General features: G+C 43.6%; 1 protein-coding gene across 10 annotated transcripts in view; it reads right to left on the bottom strand.

Annotated features, from left to right (window-relative positions):
• Nucleotides 1-1,347: 1,347 nt before the first annotated feature.
• Nucleotides 1,348-20,264, bottom strand: part of frmd4a (FERM domain containing 4A) — a 59,373-nt gene continuing 40,456 nt past the window's right edge. For 5 of the 10 annotated variants that reach the window (XM_034534773.1, XM_034534777.1, XM_034534775.1 and 2 more), the window contains 17 exons: nt 18,688-18,771; nt 18,513-18,578; nt 18,353-18,410; nt 18,069-18,155; nt 13,924-14,000; nt 12,987-13,128; nt 12,692-12,833; nt 10,915-11,048; nt 10,699-10,821; nt 9,189-9,420; nt 8,904-8,960; nt 8,535-8,772; nt 8,065-8,217; nt 7,448-7,780; nt 6,749-7,332; nt 5,791-5,893; nt 1,348-4,666 (listed from right to left, as the gene is read on the bottom strand). In XM_034534773.1, coding sequence (XP_034390664.1) covers nt 4,564-4,666; nt 5,791-5,893; nt 6,749-7,332; nt 7,448-7,780; nt 8,065-8,217; nt 8,535-8,772; nt 8,904-8,960; nt 9,189-9,420; nt 10,699-10,821; nt 10,915-11,048; nt 12,692-12,833; nt 12,987-13,128; nt 13,924-14,000; nt 18,069-18,155; nt 18,353-18,410; nt 18,513-18,578; nt 18,688-18,771 — 2,716 coding nt within the window. In that variant the 3' untranslated portion in view covers nt 1,348-4,563. Of the gene's footprint in view, nt 4,667-5,212; nt 5,285-5,790; nt 5,894-6,748; nt 7,333-7,447; nt 7,781-8,064; nt 8,218-8,534; nt 8,773-8,903; nt 8,961-9,188; nt 9,421-10,698; nt 10,822-10,914; nt 11,049-12,691; nt 12,834-12,986; nt 13,129-13,923; nt 14,630-18,068; nt 18,156-18,352; nt 18,411-18,512; nt 18,579-18,687; nt 18,772-20,264 lie in introns of those variants that run through there. The other 5 variants (XM_034534774.1, XM_034534770.1, XM_034534771.1 and 2 more) reach the window with 4 other exon arrangements.

The following is a 20,264-nucleotide window of genomic DNA, read 5'->3' as shown; positions in this document are numbered from 1 at the left end:
TTGTTTTACATCAGCTGCCAAATATAGAAATAGAAATACTTGCTGGTTGGGGCAATACCATATATTGAAGAGAAGATGAATGCACTCTAAGCTGCAATGATTTAACTAACAATGTTTTGACCTCACTTGGTCTCAAGGAAATTCATTGTTTTTAATCTAATGACCTGAGTGAAAATAAATGGTTGGTTTTTGTAAGCTTGCACTGATCTCTTAACTTCCCAGTCTTAAAACTGACCTTTAAATGCCATAATGTTGCAAAATGTTTCATGGTCTAAAACTCACAGTGGTCCTCACAGAGATAGAGGAGTACATAGAGTTCCGACACAGTGAAGGGTCTGGTGTGTTTGAGTATTTAAATAATGATCGAGGATTTCATTAAGGATATAAAGCAAGGTCATACCCCACTACTATAGTAAGCGCTCACACGCACGCACACGCACACACACACACACACACACACACACACACAAGCACACTAACAGACGTGTAAGAGTGAAAAAAAAATCCCGGAGGAGCGGGTTTCTCACGGCATGTCGGGCTAACAGCTTCCAGCTGTTGCCTGGTTGGAAGAGCTGCTATGGGAACACAATGAGGACAAAGAGAAACATGGTACTCATTATCATAATGGACACAGAAGGAGAATAAAAGAAAGCAGGATGACGAGGCTGGGTGTCCTCACAGACACTGGCAACTCACTCCTCTGATAGAAACCACTTTTCTACACGGTAAAGTATCAAAACTATTCTTTGTGTGTGTTTGTTGTCTGTGAAGCTGGCAGTTTATGATATGGACATATTGAGTTGCTCAAACGATCTATTTGTTCAGATGTCTGCACCTCCTGCTAGAACACCTCAACTGATCCATGTTGCATGTAAGAGAACGAGTGCTCAGTGTGATCACAGGTCGCTGACAACCATGTGACATAGTGGCTTGCAAATCTTAAGCGACAACATGTGTGAAAGAAAGCCTGCCCAGATGCATTTGTGCAGCTGTTTATCTTGTGGTTGGGTGATGAGTAATACATTTTATCTTTAGAGTGTTTCTTCCTTTTTTTTACCCCTCAAGAAATCCTTCTTCTCCTTCTCTTGGAGGCCAGAGCGTAAGAGGGAAGTGACTGAGGCCTGGACGTGCTGACGAGAGAGTGAGTGTGTCCGGAGGAGAGGAAGTAACTGGTGACTACACGAGGGATCCCCTTTGATAAGTCTGATACTTCAGCAGGATGGCCTGGAAGGATTTGATCTGAGCCACGTGGGAGTGAGTGAATAACTAAATATCGCCCATGTTTTTTCATAAAAAAACATAAAAGGAAAACATAAGAGGAAAAACAGATGAAGGCATAATCTTGAGAACATTCATCAATAATTTATTTTTTTTACTCTCAAGAACCAACAATGCTTCTCATCTTGAAAATTCATCATCAATTTCCAACAACACAGTTTTGAAAAATGTAAAGTTACTATACAAATTTTAATAGAAAAAAAGAATAAATTAACTGTGGAATTCATTAATTTTTTTTGTCAATTCCACATTTTTTCTACAACACCTTTAATGTATTGTTACAGTTGAACATAACTGATGAAATCAAGTTACATGCTCTATTGTCTGGGGAAGTGTATTCTACTATTAAACTGTCTGTTAAAATAAGCTTAATTTTGCAAATCTGGTAAATTGAATCTATTGATAACAATGAAGATGTCTAGATCCTACGTGATGAAGCAGTAACTGATCATTTTGTAGCACCTGAATGCATTGTTACAGAACAAAAAAAACAAAAACAATACTGGTTCATATAAAATGGAACATTGTAAAACAATGAATGTGAATGTTAAAAACCCCACAAAACCGTACAGTGCCCCTCCGTACATACAGGAAAGGACTGATAAAAGAGTTAGTTCATTTCTCTTGGAGTATTACAAAAGAAACCTCATACATTTCTATGAAGCACAGAAAATATGGTATTTGGGGCTACAGAGAGAAGGGACGTCACACATCTTCACATCGGGCTCAGAGGTCAGAGATCACCACAAGGTCGAGATGGGGCACACAATGGAGCAAGATGTGCTAATGTTAGCGTACAGAAGACGGGTGCTGAATGTCTCTGGGGGGTTTTGTCAGTGGATCTGCAGGACATGCATGGGATTGTGTCTTAGCACACTAACAGTGGGCAATGACTTTGAGTGAGCAAAGCAGGGTAAGAACTAGCACTCTAATAAGGTAGCCAGGGAGTGCTGGTTGCAATCCTGGGTGAAAACTGATCAAATCTGACCAGGCATGGGTGGGTAACTCTTGGAGAACCAACCATGCAGGGAGTGGACTAAACCTTCTTATTTAAATAGCCTAGAAGCGGCAGATTACAACAACTGGTGTGAGTGCATAAAGGAAAAACAACACTATGAGGGACAGACTAAGATGCACCTTGTTGCTCCCATGCCATAACACATGTTGCACCATTTATCCAGACATAATGGTGCTGTAAGACTGAAAACCACCACTTCTCTGTATCACTGAGATGTAGAATCTGTCCTCATCTTAGTGAGTTAACACCAATTCAGATTTTTTTGCAACAATGATACAACATTTTATTGACTCTGGTTACGGGGAAGATGGCGGACATTGAGTTAGATACAAATAAAACATGCAGAGGTCTACTTCCTTCTTACAAAACCAGATGTGCTTTTCTAACCCTGATCTGAATATCTGATTGTTGATTGGGATGAGTGAGAGAATAATTCTCTCCATTTGAGAGGGTTAAATAATTGCGTGTTTCAGTTCTGCTTATGGCTTCTCTTCTGCTTTGACAGTGGGGATTAAATATTGCCGAACTTAAAATTAGTCGATGTCCTCGAAAGAGCACTATAGTATAAAACCTTGTCCGTGGTTCTGGCGTTTCTACCTTCCTCTTATGCACTTTGATACAACTCCTTATTAATATATTGAAAGTGGGAAATGAAAATTCACTAATTGTATGTCCAGCCCTCATATACACTGTTAATGTTGTGCTTTTCAAAGTACATTTGAATAATTTCTACTATATTTGTCTGAGTGTCTGTACGATGGCTATAGACTGAGGGGCTTTACTGTTTGTAGCTTGAAGGAGGGGCGGTCTCAGTGCTGAATTACAGTACAAATGTAACGCACCAACATGTTGGCACGTTTGTACTACACAGTGTGTGTGTTGTAGTCGGCATTGAGTTCACTCCGTCTGTGTCCAGTCAGGTTGCTCCTGTCATGTTGAAGAGGTGGACAGACAGACGAGCAAGCGCAGTGCTACAAGTAGGGACTGACAGAAGAACCGGTACAGAATCAAGAGCAGCAGAGAGGAAGAGACACTTGTGATAACAGAGATGGTTCACTATAGAGATATATAATTGAACAGCCTCAACATCAACCACAAGTAATTCCAACAGATGTCAAAAGCCAAAAATCATTTACTTCCAGGGGCGAAAATGAAAAATGTGAAACAGTGGAATCAGAATGTCTTGTTTCTATATCAAAACTACAGCCAAAATGAAATGTTGCAGTACTTGTAAAAATGAAGTCACTGAAATAAGCATATGTTAATGCCAAACCCAATAACCACAACTCCCAATTCACTGACGACGCACTAATGATCTTCTACTCCAAGTATCGCAGAGCAGAGAACACTGCAAAATGCCTGCTTTAATTCACTCTGTAGACTCAAACCAGTTCATATTGTACAATGTTTGTTATTGCTATAGTCCTCATCAATATCCCAGACAGAGTCCCATACATCATCCTCATATTGTCACTGTGAATTCCCTCTCATACAGTTGATTGTATGGCTCCAGCCCAGGGACCCTGGTGTGACCAGTCGATCCAGTAAGTTGTCTTTGGTTGTGGGTTAAACTGAGAGGAGCTGATTTGTCATCTATATGTTGGTTAATCCGGATTTTTCTGAAAGGTTTGTCATCTTCTTTTAATATAAATATGTGGGGACAAATAAACAAAAAAGACAAACAACATTAATGGAATAGTGAAATCCAACACAGTTTGTTTGGGCCTGGAGATGGGTTTTAAACTGGTGGCTCAAATCCAGCAGGTATCCTCTGATTGGGTGGCAGTGCACTGGAGTTAGTTAGGTCGGGGACCAAAGATGAGATATGAAACAGATCCTGGAATGGCCGATGTCGGGTCTGCTGAGTTTGAGTTGTTTGTTTGATATTTTTCTGTGCTCTCTCTTCCCATCGCTTTTTTCCTCCTTGCCCCATTGCTTGTGTGTGGAGGGTGAGTAAAGAACGGGCTCTGTGGTGCTGCTGCGCAACAGTTCAACAGTTGAGGTGGCACTTCTCAGTCTGTCCTGGGAAATCAGCGCTAATCAGAGCCCAGCTGTGACAGAGGGGCATAATAAAGAGGTCGTGAGATGGATGCAGGGCAGGATTCAGGAAGGAGGGAGGCTCACGTCCAGTGGGCCAGTCCGCTCAGGGCAGGGTTTTTGTAGGGCCTTAAGGATGAGGTTGTTGGTTGTCGATGGGTAGTAGTGAGGGATAGTGGAGAGGCAGTAGGAGAGGGCAATGGGACTTTTCTGGGCCCTATAGGAAGGTCTCAGACCAGGGTTCCAGGTTTGGCCTTGTCACGTCCGTACCACTGCACATCTGCCAGCTCTGAACACAAGGGGCTGCTGAGAAAACAGCTGTCACTGAAAGACCTGCAGAGGAACACATGGACCAGGGTGAGACTGACTTTAGAGAGGAGCGGTTTATCTGTAAGTAAATTGATCTAAAATGCATCTGCTTTTGAGATTGTTTGTTTGTTAAAACATTTTCTGTGTTACAACACTTACAGCACATGATTACAATTTATATGAGTAAATACTGTCAGGGATTAGCCACAGTGTCGGTGTCAGACCACAGAGCAGAGCACATGCAGAGATCAGATACAGATGCAGCCAAAGAAGGAGTGCATGACACAGATACCGCCACCGTCAAAGAGCAAGAAATGGTCCACTTTCCCTTTTGTCAGCCCCCGACAGTTGATGATAAAAGTGAACAGTAATGTCACACGAGTGCCTCACACTTTTCGAGGTGTGCCATGACAGATTTATATAAATTAGTCTGATTGTGAATAAATTCAGCTCTGCTGTCAAATTATTTGTTTCTTCAAGGTTATTGTCACTCTGTTATGCTGCTGCTGTGCCTCTCGAACAGTACACTGTAGGTTCAGACCACTGGGAGGTCGAGACCACAGACAGTACCTCTATGCATCAGAGCTGGGCTGAGGGGGAGACTGACAGACGTCCTCAGTAGGAGAGCTGTCTGCTGTGCCTCTAAACCAGGAGAGAGGACACACACACAAGGAAAGGAGGGTTAGTGCAGACAGAGGGAGACGAGGAAGAAATGACAAATATTAGGTAATAAGAGAAATGTCCATGATGAAAAGATGATCGGAGGAAGTGAAAGATGACAGGACAACGAGTAAAGAAACAAGGATGCGGTGAGTAAATCAATAACTCAAACAAAAAAATCAAATGAAAAGTCGAGAGGAGTGACGAGAGACGAGAAAGATTTAAAAATAGATGTTAAGCCCAAATCGCATAAACACATTCCTTGAGATTAGGTCAGCAGTGTAAAACAATATCAGATGACAGATAAAACAGTCAAAGCTTGTGAGGATGTTAGAGTGAAGTTTGGAAAAAGATGTAGAGAAAGAAGCCGAGTGGCCAAGATTCAGTTGGTCCTAAAATAATGTAAATTCATATCGTCTTCTTCAAACATCTTGTCAACCCGGTCTGCTGCTGCTGTGTGTGTGTGTGTGTGTGTGTCTGTCTCTTACCCGCTCTGCCAGTTGAGGATTTGCTGTGGGCTACAGGGTGGTGTTGGTGTGGCTGCGTGTTCGCTGGAGGGCGTCACACTCCTCTGGCTGCAAGGGGATGCAGCTATGGGGAAAACTGATAGTTAGTCATGCTAAATGAGAAATGAATAAAAATGCAGCATGAGATAGAGAGACACACGCAAATTCAAATACACATGTATTGAGACGCGTGGATACACAGACACAGAACAAACACAGGTGATGGAGGCTAAAGTGAGTTGAGGAAAGGAATTTCAACTATGCTTCTTGAGGCCACTGACAATGTTTGTCCCAGGGGTCAAGTTGGAGACAGGTCACACGACTGTTCATGTTACAGGGCAGTTCGTCAGTCTCATAATCTGAAGGTCCTGAGTTCAAGGCTCACACAGGGCATTGACTTTTCTCCTTTTTGTCCACACAAAGTACATGTGTTATATGAATGTGTCGATTTGTTAATCACAATCTCAGACTCAAACCAATCCCACTGTACACTCACAGGACATCCCCATGTTGATGTTTAAATGTAGTTGATGCGGTGAGATTTGATATTGCTAACAAAACAATTGATTAATAGGAATTCAAGTAAGTGAAAAGTGGGGTCATCTATAATATGATAATGAGAAAAAAGAATGTTATGCTGTATTCTCACTACAAGCAACACCAACAGACTACAAATCATTTCAGAAGGAAGTGAGGCTGATGCTCGACATCTCACACTATTCCCATCCATCTAAAATAATGCCGTAAGCCAGTTCCCAGAGCTCATTCGGCAGCACAGTCACTCTGGATATTTTCTCTTTGACATGTATTGTTAGAACCTCTGAATAAACAAAATATTTGTCAACCTAAATAAACAGTGCATAATGTTATCTAAAACACGCGATGATACTTTTAACCCATATGACACAAGGTTTATGGTGAATAAATGAAGAAGACTAACCTGGTGAGCCCTTGGCGAGTGTCCCTACTCTACTCCCTCGACTATGTCCCAGAGTGCCTTGCTGTGACCCTGTCTCGGAGGATGTAGATCCCGAATGTGAGTGACTCCTCTCCTTCAGGCTCCCTGAGGACCTCTGGTACCAGCATCGCAGCTCTTCAGACACCGCTATCCTCCCCCCTCCTCCGCTTCCACCACCCTCTCGCCCCAATGACGGAGTCCTTACGATCTGAGAGCGCGAGGGCGTGAGTCGGCCGCTGCTCTCTCCTCCCTCCTCTCCCCCCCAAGCCTCCTTGTACAGTCCTCCGGCCGTGTAGGAGCTGGAGGTCTTGAACTGGGCCTTGACACTGTAGTGGCCCTCCTGATCGCTCTCCAGGCTGCGCACTACCACAGGGTTTGGGCTGCCCTCCACGTATAGCGGGTACTCCTTGATGCGGTACTGGGAGGAGGGCTGGCTCTGGCTGTGGAGGTAGACTCCGTGGTGTCCCCCTCCTATCCCACCTCCACCCGAGCCTCCAACTGAGCCATTCTTAGCTGCCAGGTTTGGCATTGAGCCGGAGTTGGAGGAACCCAACTGACCTGCTGACCTGGAGAGAGAACAAAGGAGCAAACACATACATCGATGTCACTAAAACTCTGTTAGTTTCTTTATATACACAAAAAATGAATTGTGTGAATAGAGCCACTTTCCCTGCATCCTACCTGTGCCTTTGCCTCTGTCTCTGCCTGGCTTTGGAGGGTGAGTCCTCTCCCAAAGTGGAATAGTTGGGGTTGCTGCTGGGGGGTCCACCAGACGGGTAGTAATGCTCTGAGCTGCTCTGGCTGGTGCAGGATGAGCAGTCGTCCAGTGGGTCAGAGCCATTGGAGTTGCGTGCTGGGACCAGGAAGAAGTCAGGGCTGCCGAGTGTGCCCAGGGTGTGCGGGTGTGCGTCAGGGTCGGGCGCCAACAGTTTGCCCTGGGACTCAAGGCTTGAGCTGCGGTTCCTAAAGTGCTGAGCGATACTGTGCAGACGTGTGGGACTGATGTCCACTGACCTGTGAGATGCAGCATCACAAAAAGGTTGAATATAAGGGCTGAGCTGCAACACATCTACAGAACATTATGTGAATGTGAATTTAACAATCAACCAGATAATTGTTTTGTGAATGTGAAAAGCTTCAGGAAAGGGAGCCTTGTAACCCCATACTCCAGTTGGGGTACAAACATTAGTAAAAGATAGGAGCTTACTAGGCATTTTTTTGTTAAGTATAATCTATAACATTATAGCGAGATATAAGTCTTGAATAACCAGTAAACAACTGAAGGTATAAAGACTGACCTAGTGGAATGTACGTAGTGTGGGGTCCTGGTCTTCAGGTCTGGGGTTGAGGGCATGCTGGACTGAGAATTCCAGTGAGGGAGGCTCCTGATGGGGCTGCTCTGCAGAGAGTTACTACCCCCTGCTTCTGCACTGCCAGAGCTTGGGAAACGCCTGTGATTTGACAAAGAGGCAAGGAAATAAACGCAATTCATCATTAATTATTATTCCTTTCACATAAGCAACCTGTGTACGATGTGCTCTCCTGAACTTGTGGTCAACCCACATTTGAAGCATTAATCTTCAGACTGTTGTCACAGACTGACTCAAGTTCCACACACATTACTTCTATTTTGATTGGATTAATTACATTTGAAATGACAAACCAATATCTCAAATAAACTTGAAGTTGTTTAACAGTGGGTTTAAATACCATGTGTCAATACACAGTAGCTCTATTCTAAAGCTAGCCAAGATAAACTCCCTCATACCTGGAATGAGAGGAGCGTTTCTTTATTTTTTCATAGGGCTCATCCAGTGACGATTCACTCCATATCTTGGGTTTGATGGGTGATTTATCGTAGTCAGGGCGTGAATAGTGCAGGTGTCGCAGGCCATCCAGGGACTGAGGTGGAGGGGGTCGACTGTGAGATGGTGGTCGAGGAGGGAGGCCCTTGTGAGGCGATGCTACTGGAGAGAAGGTGGGGGTACCTGTAACTTGTGGATCATCTGAAATAGAGTAACAATTGGATTATGTTGGAGCATTAAAGATAGTTTACCCTTTCATAAAATAATGAAAAAAGCTCAGAAATCAGCTAGTTATTGAATCTTGCAGAGTAATGTCAAGGATAGAGGCTCACCATCATCCAAGATCAGCGCGTCAGACAATGAACTGTCTTCAGAACCAATGTTGGCCTCTATTGGACAGAGAAATAAAGACTAGAGGTTAGAGATTGTACAATTACTATATCTAGAACTTAAAAGCCTCATGTTTGCAAATGTGCGATGTCTCAAAAAGCAACAATGTTGAAACTCGTCAGCTCCACTGCTTTATATTGTATTACTCTAAACAGTAGTTGAGAAGAATACAGATGTGTGTCGTGGCAACTACAGCTAATCAATACTACATTCTGATATATATGTACCCTCTATGATGAGCGAAGCTCTCTGCGTAGGCTTCTTGCCAGAGCGGACCCGGCACTCATTGATAGAGTTCTCAATTTCCTGGAGCTTCTTCAGCGCGTTCAGGTAAGAAGTCTTCCTCTGTTTCTTCAGCTTCTTACTGCTCACGTGAGGATCGCTGGCAAGACGCCTGGCTGCCTCTGTAATCTTGGACTGAATGGCAAACTCCCGCTCCAAACGCTCCAGTTCCTCCTCCTGGGATAAGACACAGACACAAACATAAGGGCAAACTAACTCATGCACAAAGACACCAGATTCGCAAACAGTTTTAGCAATGAAATCTCTGCACAATCCCCCAAAAAAACAAGTCTTAGTTTGCAAACACATATTCAGACTGTAACTGGCCCATGCAATCTATTTGGTTTGACACACACACAAGGCCTTGCCAGAGAAGACACACTGCGGAAATCATTTATCTGTGCTGCAGCCTCGCATTTCCTTATCACTGTTTATTCTCTATTGAGACTGTCTGTCCCCCAATAATAACAACACCTCTCCATCAACCCATCCTCCCTTCCTCTACACGTCTCCTGAGGTTCGAGATGAACCAACTAAAACATATTCTGTCAAAGTGTAAATGTGTTTACTTTAATAAAAAATGTTCACTCATCGTGTGCACTCATATATGTGAGACCAAACACTTGACTTCCCTCCATAGAGACAGAGCAATGATGTGTTCACCAACATCTTACTGGACTACCTGAGTTCTGAGGAATCCCTCTCTCTAGCAATCCTTTCTCACTGCAGTGCAGCTTTCTGTGTGTGTGTGTGTGTTTATAGTGTAAATTAAGAAACATCTTTCTCCTTGCAAGGCAGTTTTGTGAAATTGTGTCCCTGGATTATTTTCAAAGCATACAACCTCAGCGACACACACCCACACATGCCTGCATACTTACATGCACACACAATCCTACTATCACCACTTCCTGTGGCGAGAATGCTGCTATTTTTAGAAGTTCTGCTGCTCTGGAAAATCTATCCGTGGCACAAAAAGACGAAGATACAGGTCCAAGATGTCTCAGACTGTGGCTTTTCACTGTTCTCTGTTTCCTTTGCTTACTTAACAATTGAGTGTGGATGAGGTAATCTATCATTATGTCAATCATCATCCCAAACATTATGTGACTATTAAGTATCTGGCTTTAAATTAAGTTAAACTCACAATCCACTGATCTTCACTGGATAACTTCAAGAGCTTGTAAACACCAGTTTGACCTATAATGCTCATACTGCTCATAAATGGCTCAATACCATTACAGCTGGGTTAAAAGGAGACAAACACGCTTAACTATTTAGCGCTACATATATTCATATATTACAATTACTGCAGCACTGTGCCTGGCACAGATACCTACAGTATGTGTTTCATACACTGACAATACTAGATGACCTTCTGTTTTCATTTGGTCTGTGTGGGGAAGATTGAAAAGTGTAATAAAGTGTAATAAAGTGAACAAGGAGTTGCAGCTTCACCTCGCCCTCAGCAATAATCTTCTGCTCGTCCAGTTTGAAGGCGGTGCCGATCTTCCGTCTGACGGTGGGTGGCTCCTCTCCCGGATCCAAAGGATATTCTTTCGGAAGCTTCCCTGTCAGCTCCTGCGAAAGATGACAATGCGACACATTTAAAAAGGAAGAGCGAAAAAGTATTCTGATTTTCTAAATATTTGCCAGATCTGTATTTGCTCATACCGACTCTCTAATGCAGATACTCTTGAGTTCCTCTAGTCTCTTTCTTAGAGTCTCCTCTAGAGCATCCTGCCGAGCCCTCAGTGCTGCCAGCATGTCCTTCTTAGCTGTCTGGGAGCTGTCCGATTCCTGAGAGCCTGCAAGCCACAGACAACACATCACGTGAGGGCAGAAGTCTGGAACGCATGTGTGTGTTTGGAGTAGTGGGGACTTCAGGCAGATTGTGGAGGTAGAAAATGGGCATGCACCTGCTATTCTTGCAGGATGTTTACAAGGAAGTGAATGGAACGTTTCGATAAGGAAACTGAGTTTTGGTGGCGTGTTTGTACGGGTGTGAGGAAGGGGCAGTTTAGGACAAAGTCTGTGACGCACAATCTCCCCGGCCTTGAGATGGTGCCAGTCTTGTTTGCAACATGCTTTGTTAAGAACAACACATACATCCCCACACAGACACATTCTGTTTCCCTCTGTAGCTCTTTCAGTGGCTATGTGGTCAAAGATAACAACAATACAAAACAAACCACTGAAACAGACCGAAAGAGACATTAAATGGCTCTCTATTGATACAAGTTATGCCATATTTAAGTATGTAAATTCAGTGTTCCTACACTTGTAGAGTGTCCTTGCAGCTCAACAATATTCAGTTTTATGCATGAGGTGAATTTGAACACACATATGTCTGTAGCCTCTCATTTGGATCCACAAATGGTTTCAAATTGATCAGAGAAACGCTGTGATCGAGTCAGACAGAGGCGTGTTGGCTGTGGTGGAGGGGGAGGTGCATGGATCTGTCGCCACAGTTCCGGTGACATGTTTATGTTGTGGGCAGAGATGGCCTCCAGTCAGCAGTGGATTATGAAATCAACACACTGACACACCGATAGGTCAAGTGACAAAACTAGAGAGGGACAAAGAGGGGAGAAAAGTGAGATTAAGAGACTAGGGATGGGATTAGGGACAGATACATGTATCTATACAAAGAAAAGAAGGAAACAGAAAAAAAACTGATCCGATCAGGAAGATGAGCTGGAGAAATCCAAATAAGGAAAGCAATTTTACTGAAAGAATATAGTGTTCTTCTTTACCAGGAACATTCATTTATTCAGTATACTCTAAATTAGATGACCCCAAAGCCATGCTTATCATCATAAATGAGGCTGCTTGGGTCTAGCAGCAGTTGCTCATCAAGTTTCAGTATTCTGCCAAATTACTCACTTTCATAGATTGCAACACACTTTACAAGGCTGTCTGGATTCAAACGTGCATTTTCCTTTTGAATCTAAATTTAGTTAATGTAAAAATATTCCTGTTACACTCATTACTTGTTCAACACGGATCGGCATTGTTTTAAAGGCCGTGGCAAAGTTGTGCACTGACCCGCTGCCCTATTCATTCCCTTACACCACTAAATTTAGAGGGGGCAGGGGCCTGTGGAGGATGTGTCTGTGAGACATGGAGGGTGGGTGTGGTGTTCCATACATACAGAAAGACACTGGGTGGGGTGGGTGTACAGTATGTGTGTGAGAATATTCAGCAGGGAATCAGTGGCCTCTTTCCAGAAGCAGCTGTTTCTGTCTCTCCAGTTGTTAACCATTCTCCCCCTCACTACCACACATTCAACACAGAGACTTATTTGCACGCATATCAATCTTTCTCTCTCTGTTTGTTTGAGTTTCTTTCTCTTTCTCCTTCTCTTCTCTTCCCAGCACAGACACACACACACACACACACACACACACACACACACACACACACACACACACACTGACCATATACTGACCTGACGAGAGTAGACTGCCACTGCTGCCACTTATAATTTTGCCCTTGCTTCCCATGTTTGCCAGCTTGGAGGTCTTCAGAGTTCCTGTTTCCGTAAGGTCTATAGCGATCTCACTCAAACTCCGCGCTGCATGGATCTTAGACTGGAAAGACAGGAATGGAGAGGGTTTGTCAAGGCACATAGTGAAGCATTTTAATTGCAAGAGTCTGACTGACCATGCTTGCTGAGTTTGCTGTACATTTCTAATCATGTCTATGGTCTGCGGTATGAGTGTGTATGTGGTTGGCCTGCTGACCTTGCTCTGCTTGCGGTCCAGGTAGAACTGGTGTTGGCTGATGGCCATGGCCCAGATGGACTTGATGAGGGCAGGACAGGCGTACCACGTATGCACAGCGATGCCACTGTGACCAAACGTCCTTCTTGTCACCGACGCCCTACAGTAAGAGCGGACACAAGGCCTCCTTATATACACTGAATACAAAAGATGGCTACATATTTACAACAGTGACATTACCACAATTACTACAATCACTACTATGGCTAATAAGACAGAGAGAAAATATGCCACACACAATGTTCCCAATTGTTTACTCATCCTTATTTAAACAGACATCTGCAGCTAAGCAACCAACCAGCTCACCCTAATGACAGCTTCCTTTGATGAAAACACCACCGCTCTCTGTTTCACCCTGTCTGTCTCTTTTTCTCTCGCTCCCTCCCTCCCTTCCAACAATGTTAAATAAACACAAGAGAGGTCACTTCCTCTGCGAAACAGCTATCGCACAGCCATTTATCCTTCTGTGGTCAACTATCAAGGGTTTACCCTGTGTGTGTGTGTCTGTGTGTGTGTGTGTGTGCGCTTGTGTGTGAAAGAGCACATGTGTTTGTGCATGCATGCGGCCGCACAAGTGTGTTAATAATCAGCCTATCAATCTGTGTCAAGCTCCACCGGGACATCCCCAATATCTTGCTCTATTGCCAAGACAAATACTGCAACCATTACTGAATTAGATTCCAATCTCTTCTTTTCTGCACTGAATGTCAACACATTCACATATGGCACAGTGGCCATTTACAGTAAAAGCTACTGGAAGGTGTCCATAACTTAAGGAAAATTCCATCACTTCCAAATATTAGCTGGAGAACATTCAATAGCAATAACATTCAATCACTGAAGTAGAACTGGTGTCATGGAATTCAACACTCAGCTGATATCTGCGTTATAAATTTACCTTCTTGGGTCATGAACTTCCACTGAAAACTTCTTCTCTCTGAAGTAGAGGTTCTCCAACTGACGCCATTGGAACACCTGAGGTTTAGGAGAAATACACACTCTTCAGGGCTGCTCACATAAAAAACATGCTTCACACTAAATCCACACAGCCTTCAGCCAAATCCTCTATTCTCTTCTGAGTATGCCCCAATTTGTTTTGAGAGAAAATGCAATGGATACAGAGGAAGAGGAGAAAAAAATGGAAGAAGCTGGCGAAGAGGAGGAGTTGGGAACAGAGAAAGAGGTGGAGGGAGAGGACCTAGTCTGTGGCTCTCTGATCAGGTCCAGACCAGGCGGCCATGTCCACATCAGATCCCTTCGCTGGATGACCTCACTCTGGAGAAAGACAGTGTGAGAGGGAGGAGGCTTTCTTTCCTCTGCTCAGATTTTCTTTTTTTCTCTCTTTTCCGTCCTCTTTATGAACCATCGGCTCCTCTTTCAATGGAGCCAAAGCCAGCTGGGCGAGAAAGTTTCCCCCCAGACGTACTCCACAGCATGTGTGTATCTAAAATCCTCCCAGACGCAAGGGAACAGGACGTTATGAGTTGGTGGGTGTTCACCATCTGTAGGCATGTGCATGTGTGTGTGTTGGTGGAGGGAAAGTGTGTAAAGTTAAGTTTCCTCCTCTCCTGTAGCTTTGCAAGGAGAGGGAGGGGGCGTTAATGTCTCCCCTCCTCCTGACCCCTCCTCCCTCCCTCGGGGACTGTGCTTCCTGCACTGGGCTATGTGGTAGGGAGGTGTGTGTGCGTGTGTGTGTGTGTGGGTGTGTAACGAGGGGTCAGGGGAGGAGTGATGAAGGGGGAAAGAAGCTTTCTGTGGCCCCACCAATTGAAGTGCCCTTGCTTTGTTTAGTCAGACCTCTGTGTACACGCACATACACACTTTCACAGAGTCTGTTTCTTGTTAGAGAAGAGAAGAGTGTGGGCTATTTCAGAACACAAGTGGGCTTGCATATATCAGCTGGAGCTGACACACAGGCACACACACACACACACACACACACACAAACCTCTGATGTACACTGACCAACCATCAGTAACGAAAGTTCAACTTAAGACTGACAAACAGGAGAAAAGGAGTGGCAGACCCAGCTATGACAGGATGAGGGAGGAATAGAGGAGAAAGGGAGCAAAGGGAGGAACAGGTCACAGTCCAGGAATTTTAACAGCCTGGGAAAACAATGGTCAGAGGGAGGAAAAGGGAGGAGGGGAAGAAATATGATTTTAAAAAGTATGTAAACACAGCGTAATGTATGCATGAATGTGCTGTACGTGTGTCTATGTGTGTATATGTGTGTGTACGTGTGTGCACAAGCATGAAGAAAGAAAACCGCCGCTCTTATCTAAACTGTTGCTGTACCGTGCATTTTCAATGGAGTGTGAAGTACTAATGTAGCATGGTAGGGTAGATAGTGAGTGTGAGCGTGAGTGTGTGTGTTGGCTACATATGGGCCAGAGCTGTGGAAATAAGATAGGTGTTTGTAATTGTGTTTAGGCACGAGACTACTCAAACTGCGAAGCTGCTGCAATTTTGGAAGTAGACTTTGATGTTGCAGGAAAAGTTGTACATGTGTGCAAATAGTAGTCAAATATATCTTGACTATCAAATCAGCAGTCACATGATCAACAACAATGTGAAATCAAATCCCCTTCAAGTTTAAAAATAGATAGTTTTGTTGTGCTTTTTCAGTGGCCCAGTTACATAAGCCCATTGTATTAATACAACCTTTGTAGTTTTAATGTCAGACTGTGAATAGAGTGAATGTCTGATAAAAAAAACATGCTCAGTCTGTTATTAGGGTGAGACTGGTGCATGAATGCGTGCATATGCTATAAATCCTCTTCCTTTTGTCGGTAAAACAATCGCACACAATGGCACGAACATGCACAAGAGGAAGGGACTGGTCATTACTCATAAACAACTGGGTGTTCATGTGCACAGAGCCACGTCTGGCTTATTATATTGTCTGTGCACCCGAGCAAAAAGCCATTATAGATGAAAAGGTCAGATCTGATTGAGTGTAAAGGTCTTCCTTCGGTGTAGTGGACTCCCGGGAGATTACGGGAAGAATAGAAAGTTTAAATAGCATATGCAAATTATTATTTTATAGAACTTGACCTGAGGCCTCAAAGACTATTGTTTCACCCATGGGTGGGGCTCTGGTGTGCAACACTATATCCACCAGTTCTCAAGGAGATGCAGATACACTCTGGAGGCACTTCCTGTTGTTTGTGTTTTGGTTGAGGTGTTTTGGAGAGATGACATTTATGGAAAAACTAATCAGAAAAGGCTGTATGTGCCTTTTGGCACTAAATGAAACACAGACAGAAGCTAAACTAAAGTCAGTGGGTGTGTGATCTCAATCTACTGCAGAAAATGAATATATATGCAGTGTAATGCATGTGAGGTGACATTAATTTAAACCATAGCTTGGTTTGATTGAACCTTCTGGCAGCTCCTTCACAGTGTTGAGAGAAGCTTTCCTGTGTTAGCCTTAAATCTGTCCATCGAGTAGTCAGTCAACACATAGACCCCATAATCTCTTTCTACAAGAGTCAGAACACACTAACGAGGCATCAGTACGATGTGTGGTTCAGTTGTTAACCTCTGTCTGCGTGTACTGTATGTGTGTCTGCATGGGGCCTGCGGTAAGCCGAGGGGGAACAGTATGTTAACGTAACCATATAAATGGTGAGGCTGTGGTGGATGCTCTGCATTTAGAAACAACAGGGATCTCCCCTCGTAAAAAGTAACTAATTAAACACAACTGCCTCGAGTACACACGCGTATTCTACAGCGCAACTTGAAGTCACTCAAGTCGCTTATTGATGAAAAAAAAGTCTGGTGTTGAAAACGTAGATCTTTTTTATTGTGACAAAAGAAAGTAATTGGCCCATAATGTCTCATAATTAGTCTACTTCCACCTCACTTAGTCACAGTACTGAAAACCTGTGTGAGTCAGTGGTTACTGGTACTGGACTGACTAAACTACCATTGACTCTCTAAATCAACTGCTCTTGAAGGGGGAAGGAGAAAGAAAGAGAGAGAAAAGAGAGAGAGATTGAGGGGGTCAGAACAGAGGCTTAACGAACCAATGACTCTCACTGACTGTTGCTACAGCAGCTGACTGTGTGATCAGTCTCTTGTGTGGGAATGCTATCAACTCTAACTTCCTTTCAACTCTCTCTTGGATATCTAAAATCCCTAAGCTTCATACTTCCTTCTTATATACTTTGTATCATAAAAACACACTGTTTGTGACCTTTTCACATGTTTATCAGCATGTTTGTGTCTGTGAAGTTGGTATGACATAATGTGGATTGCACTTCTTTTGCATCTCCATGGTTATTCAACACCCAATCAGCTACAACATTTGGAGTACTGGGGAATGGGGCAGAGATGGTGCTCAGTGGTAAGACACATTTACACAGGAATGCACAGATCAAGACACACACACACACACAGAGCACAATGTTAGTGGCAAACAGGAAAGCTGTGTCAGACAGGAAGTATTCATCAGGATTGCAAGTGTGTGTGTGTGTCTGTGTGTGTGTGTGTGCGCACGTGGTTTTATGAGCAACAGAGTATTGGTGTACATGTGTGAGAGTGTCTTGGTGGTCAGTCAGTCTACAGGGATGCTGTTGACCCCATTAACACCCGATAAGACACGGCTGAATGAAAGAGACCAAGGCCCTAAAGATGACTGGAGGTCAGGGGTGAGGTAAGAAAGGCTTTCACAGACAACCTACTGGTGCATCCACTGGAAGGAGGACCCCATTCATAGAAATAAAAGCAGCAAAGGATGCAAAACATTCCAAGCCTGAATGTCTCCAGACAGTAGTATTTGTACAGCATTGTTAGTGCTCTTCCCCAACACAATATCCTGAGTCACTGAATGGAAAAAATAGACAGTGGGGGCCATGAAAAGATTTCCTTCGGAAGTAACATTTTAACGATCCAGGAGGGTGCAAGAAGTAGGTGCCAAAAATGAGAACATACATTAAAAGTCATGCAGTAAATCACAACCTTTTGTAATTTTGGAAATAATAGCAACTGATGTTTTAAAGCTCACTGAAAGAGTGCGTTGCAGAGAGATCGTCTCACCTTTCTGGGTTTGACTCGGTCCTGGTGGTCGTACTGAAAGATGCCTTTATAGCTCAGACCCAACCACCATGGGATCCCCTGCTTGTCCTAAAACACACAACAGAAAAATTCCTCAGGAAAGCTTGTGCATGTGCTTGGGATTGATGGAGAGAGAATAGGAAAGTACAAATAGCTTTAAGCCCCATCATATCTCCAAATCCCAAACTCCCCGCGTGCACGTCCAAAGTCAACACAAATGTGTGTGGAGCGTGTGAAAAAACAAAGATAGAGTAGTAAAACTGTACCTTAACACCATAGTAATGTACTCCATATGTGGGTAGAGACTCTACAATGCTCATATAACTGTGAGGAGCAGAAAGACAGACATGTGAGGGTTACATGTATATTCTGTTAAGCCTTCCATACCGTGAACAGACCCAACCAGAGACACATACAGACACTTACTTTACAATAGCTTGCCCTCTGGACTGCCCAGTGAGCTTCTTGTAATGCTCTATGACACGGTCTTCACTGCAGGACAGTAAATAAAGAGGAAAAGGAAAAATATTACAAATGGTAAAAACAATACAATTTGTTGGAGTGTTGTGATGGTTTTCTGGATAACTGACAAGCGTCTCACCAGTAGGCCAGAGATGGGTGCTCCTTCAGGGCCTGAGTGGGCAGAGCAGGCAGCTTTTTCAGGTCAGACCTGGTTGCATCGTTACTGTGAAGGAGAAGCCACAATAAATGGTCAGCACATTTATGTTGTGCGACACAAACACACAAGATAAATAAAGATAGATACAAGGAGATCCAAATGTGATGGAGTAAAAGATAACCACAAAGGCAGAGCAAATGAGACAGGGAACCACGCAGAGAAACTTGGCCCAAGATTGGGGTTTCAGACCTCCAGAAGCAGGAGGTCTTAATACCCCACTCTAATCCCCTAGCCTCCACCAAGACCTCGGAGGATTGGGGAAAGCCCTGGGAACATGGCAACCTATGAGCTAAAGCCCTGGAAAAGATCCCATTCACCCAGCCTGCCTGTTCTCCGATGTGTGAACACAGCTGTGTGTCTGGATTGGTTGATATCCATTCAAGTAACTTCTCATTAGGTATATGTGGTTGTGTGCACAACCTCTGATGAAGAGGGCATACAAGGGTTCCATCTGAACAAATACAACATGTGCACTGTGGCATTGCAACATGTTGATCTTCACAAGTCACTAAATAAAATTCTTTAAATAGTTTGTAATGAATACAAAATGTCAACCTCTTTCCAATGCAGATCCAGATTTATTGAATCCCTGCTAAATTATTGGAAGAAGAGTGATTCCACGAGCATCAATAAAATGAAATTCCTGGAATGGACAAAATTATTTAAAACTATCCAATAGCTAATAATATTAGTCATAATGGGTATTTTTCGAGGAGAAGCAGTGACAGATATAGTGAAACGCAACATGGAGGAGGGCTGCACTGTATGTACTGTAGTATGGTCTATAGAGTTTTAAGAGAAGGGAGGTATGTGTGTGTGGGACGAATAGGGTAAGGAAAGGGGGAGGAGGGAGAAAGGAATGTCTCCAGAGTGTGTCACATTCCAGCCCTCTGCAGGATATTATGATTATTTACTCCTTTTACCGGCGGAAATGAGGTCAGAGATGGTGGCAGCTGTAGTCTGTTATCTGTGCTCCAACAAAGGGATGAGTGGATGTGGGTTGGCATACATTTAGGCCAACGTCACACAGAGGTACGACTGATGGGCCACATGTGGAATGTAGCTCACAGGAAACGTGCATATGACTGGAAAGCTCCATAGCAACAGAGTTTAACTATACTTTGTCTTTTCTTTTTTTTTTTTTTACATTTTCTGATGGTATTTATTATGTCCCAATGGTGAGCCCTGTCTTAAGTTGGGAGAAAGTTACTCCCAACAAAGACCTTTTGTCTTTCATTACACACATACTGTATATATAAACACACACACACACAAATACATGAAATTCTTTGCAACTTCATGAGTAGCAGCACAGCCTGAAAAGAGTGAACCAAAGAAGAAAAGGGATGGCAGGAATGATGGAGGGAAGGATGTCAAAATGTCAAAATCAAAGAGAATTCTCAGTGATGCACCAGAAGAGCAGCCAGAGCACTGATATCACCTCTATATCAACATGTATCAACCCAACCATGCCTGTCATTGGGGAGGAAACTGAGACA

This window comes from Cyclopterus lumpus, chromosome 6, assembly GCF_009769545.1.
Source record: "Cyclopterus lumpus isolate fCycLum1 chromosome 6, fCycLum1.pri, whole genome shotgun sequence".
Lineage (NCBI taxonomy): Eukaryota > Metazoa > Chordata > Actinopteri > Perciformes > Cyclopteridae > Cyclopterus > Cyclopterus lumpus.
The sequence above is the reverse complement of the archived record's forward strand: the minus strand, read 5'-3'. Positions and strand labels throughout refer to the sequence as shown.